Source organism: Tarenaya hassleriana, unplaced genomic scaffold (genome assembly GCF_000463585.1).
Source record: "Tarenaya hassleriana unplaced genomic scaffold, ASM46358v1 Cleome162, whole genome shotgun sequence".
Taxonomy (NCBI): Eukaryota; Viridiplantae; Streptophyta; class Magnoliopsida; order Brassicales; family Cleomaceae; genus Tarenaya; species Tarenaya hassleriana.
The window spans coordinates 53,863-56,274 of NW_010965040.1; the positions used below are offsets into that span (position 1 = coordinate 53,863).

General features: G+C 48.3%; 1 protein-coding gene across 1 annotated transcript; it reads left to right on the forward strand.

The window, feature by feature from the left end:
- Positions 1-498: 498 nt before the first annotated feature.
- Positions 499-2,152, forward strand: LOC104809701. Its single transcript, XM_010535754.1, has 2 exons — positions 499-1,312; positions 1,566-2,152. Exons 1-2 carry the CDS (start codon positions 499-501, stop codon positions 2,150-2,152), a joined length of 1,401 nt encoding a protein of 466 aa, XP_010534056.1.
- Positions 2,153-2,412: the final 260 nt, after the last annotated feature.

The following is a 2,412-nucleotide window of genomic DNA, read 5'->3' on the forward strand; positions in this document are numbered from 1 at the left end:
TAATAATGTTATACTGCCACTTGATTATGTATAATTATAATTGGAAATAATGTATCATATATGTATATACGAGTGTTTTCTTCCGCTAACTCTGAAAATAAAAGTTTTAAATTCCCGCGGATATTTGGAAATAGAGTTTTTCTTATTTTAACTTGTTCATGTGACGCAACTCGTATTGCGGGATACGGGTTTCGGGCGTTACAACGTTGGTATCAGAGCAGTTCCTTCCACGGGGAAAGAATATGCTCGCATTTTCACTAGAATTTGGGGATGGGTAAAGATTGATTTTAAAAGATTTTACAAAAATCTAAGCATGATCACCAGGTCCCGATACTAAATAAAAGTTTCTTGTTCGCAGTAGCTATACCTCCACGACGTGTTGCACCTGCGCAACGACCTCAAGGACCGAGGGCACCTCCGCCGAATAACGACATGGCGGAAATGCAACGCCAATTCGAATTGTTCCAAGGGAACGTCTGACAGTTCATACGAGGTTGCATGCCACCACCACCGCCACCGCCTGCTGCTCCACATGCGGCAAGGCCGGAGGGAGGTTTTCCACCACCACCACCGATGCCTGCACCTCCGAGGATTCCACAGGAAGTTGTGGTGGACTACTATCCATTCGTCAAGGAACTCCGAGCCTTGGGCACTCCGGAGTTTGAGGGTTCTCTTAGCCCCAAGGCAGCAGAAGACTGGATCATCAAGATCACCCACCACTTCAACTACATCAGGTGCCCGCTGGAGTACTGCACTGAGTTAGTGAGTCGTCATCTGGCTGGCGCGGCTCGCCATTGGTGGGAGGAAGTTGTACGTGAGGCTCCCGCAGGACACCAATTATCGTGGGAAGAGTTCCGGACGGAGTTCGAGCAGAAGTACTACCGGAGGCAAGATCAGGGTCACCGTATTACGGAATTCCTTCGCCTTGAACAGGGTAATATGACTGTTCGAGAGTACGAAGCGGAATTCAACCGACTGTTGAAGTATGGAGGCCACCTAGTGCACACCGAGGAGTACAAGATCCAGAAATTCATTGCTGGGTTACGTGCTTCTCTCAGGAGGATAATCGAGTGCCATGAGTACCATATGTTGAGTCGGTACATCAACCAACTCGAGAAAGTGGAACGAATCGAGAAGGAGAAGATGGATGCCAAGATACAAGACTGTGGTCCATACAGGAGAGAGCCAGTCAACCGTCCCCCAGTGAGGATTGGGCAGACGAGTCAACCCCGCGACAAGGGGAAGGCTCTAGCGTTTCGCACCACGAGCCCGACCCAACCAGTACAGTATAGGAGGCCCTGTGCTAAGTGTGGTTGAGACCATACTGGAACTTGTGGAAACACCATGTCGTGCTACCGCTGCGGTCAACCAGGGCATTTTGCTGCGAGATGCACTGCAAACATAGCTCCTCAAACCAACAACAAGCCACCATGTCCAGCATAGAAGAGATCGGGTGTTGCTTCGAGAGTTTATGCTCTCATAACGGAGGAGGATGTCCAGGAGGAGCCATACACTGTAGAGGAGCCATTTGATGTAGAGCCATTGACCACCTACGACTGATGAAGAGTATCTGGAGGAGGCTGATGTTGCCGCTATCACAGGTATCATTTGCATACACGATGTTGCATGCGTCACTTTGTTTGACACAGGAGCTACACATAGCTTCTTGAGTGAGAAAAAGGCAGGAGAGTTGTCAATCACGGAGATCGATACGACTACACCTTTTATGGTGTGTACACCTGTGAGACAGACTCTTCCAGTACAGAGGATTTTGCATTGCATGCCCTTGACTATCTGTGGGATGATGTTGAATGCAGATCTTATCGTCGTACCTATCCGGGATTACGACTTAATACTGGGAATGGATTGGTTGTCGAAGCATCAAGCCCAGATTGACTGTCGTCAGCGAACTATTTGGTTCACTGAGGAGAGTGGAGGATTCGAGTTCGTTGGGAACAGATCACGGAAGGTGTATCCCATTATATTAGCTCTGAAGGCTAACAAGATGATCGAGAAAGGAAATGAAGCCTTCATGGTTGTAATCACAACAACGAAGAAGCAGAGGCAAGGCTGGAAGATACTGCTGTGGTTCGGAAATTTCCCGATGTGTTTCCTGATGAACTACCCGGACTACCACCAGAACGGGAGGTAGACTTCTCCATTGAGGTTGTGTCAGGAACGGTATCTAAAACTCCCTATCGGATGGCTCCGACAGAGATCGCAGAACTGAAGAAGCAGTTGAACGAATTAATGGAGACAGAATTCATCCGACCAAGTGTATCCCCATGGGGAGCACCAGTGTTATTTGTGAAGAAGAAGGATGGTAGTATGCGATTCTGCATCGACTACCGAGGCCTGAACCAAGTGACCATCAAGAACTGGTATCCCTTGCCGAGGATTGATGAGTTGCTT

Bases quoted from the DNA above. Each gene is read 5' to 3' on its own strand.
- LOC104809701 (XM_010535754.1), top strand. From the start codon at position 499: ATGCCACCACCACCGCCACCGCCTGCTGCTCCACATGCGGCAAGGCCG. The intron at 1,313-1,565 runs GTTGAGACCATA...CGACTGATGAAG, and splicing joins GAGGCCCTGTGCTAAGTGTG to AGTATCTGGAGGAGGCTGAT.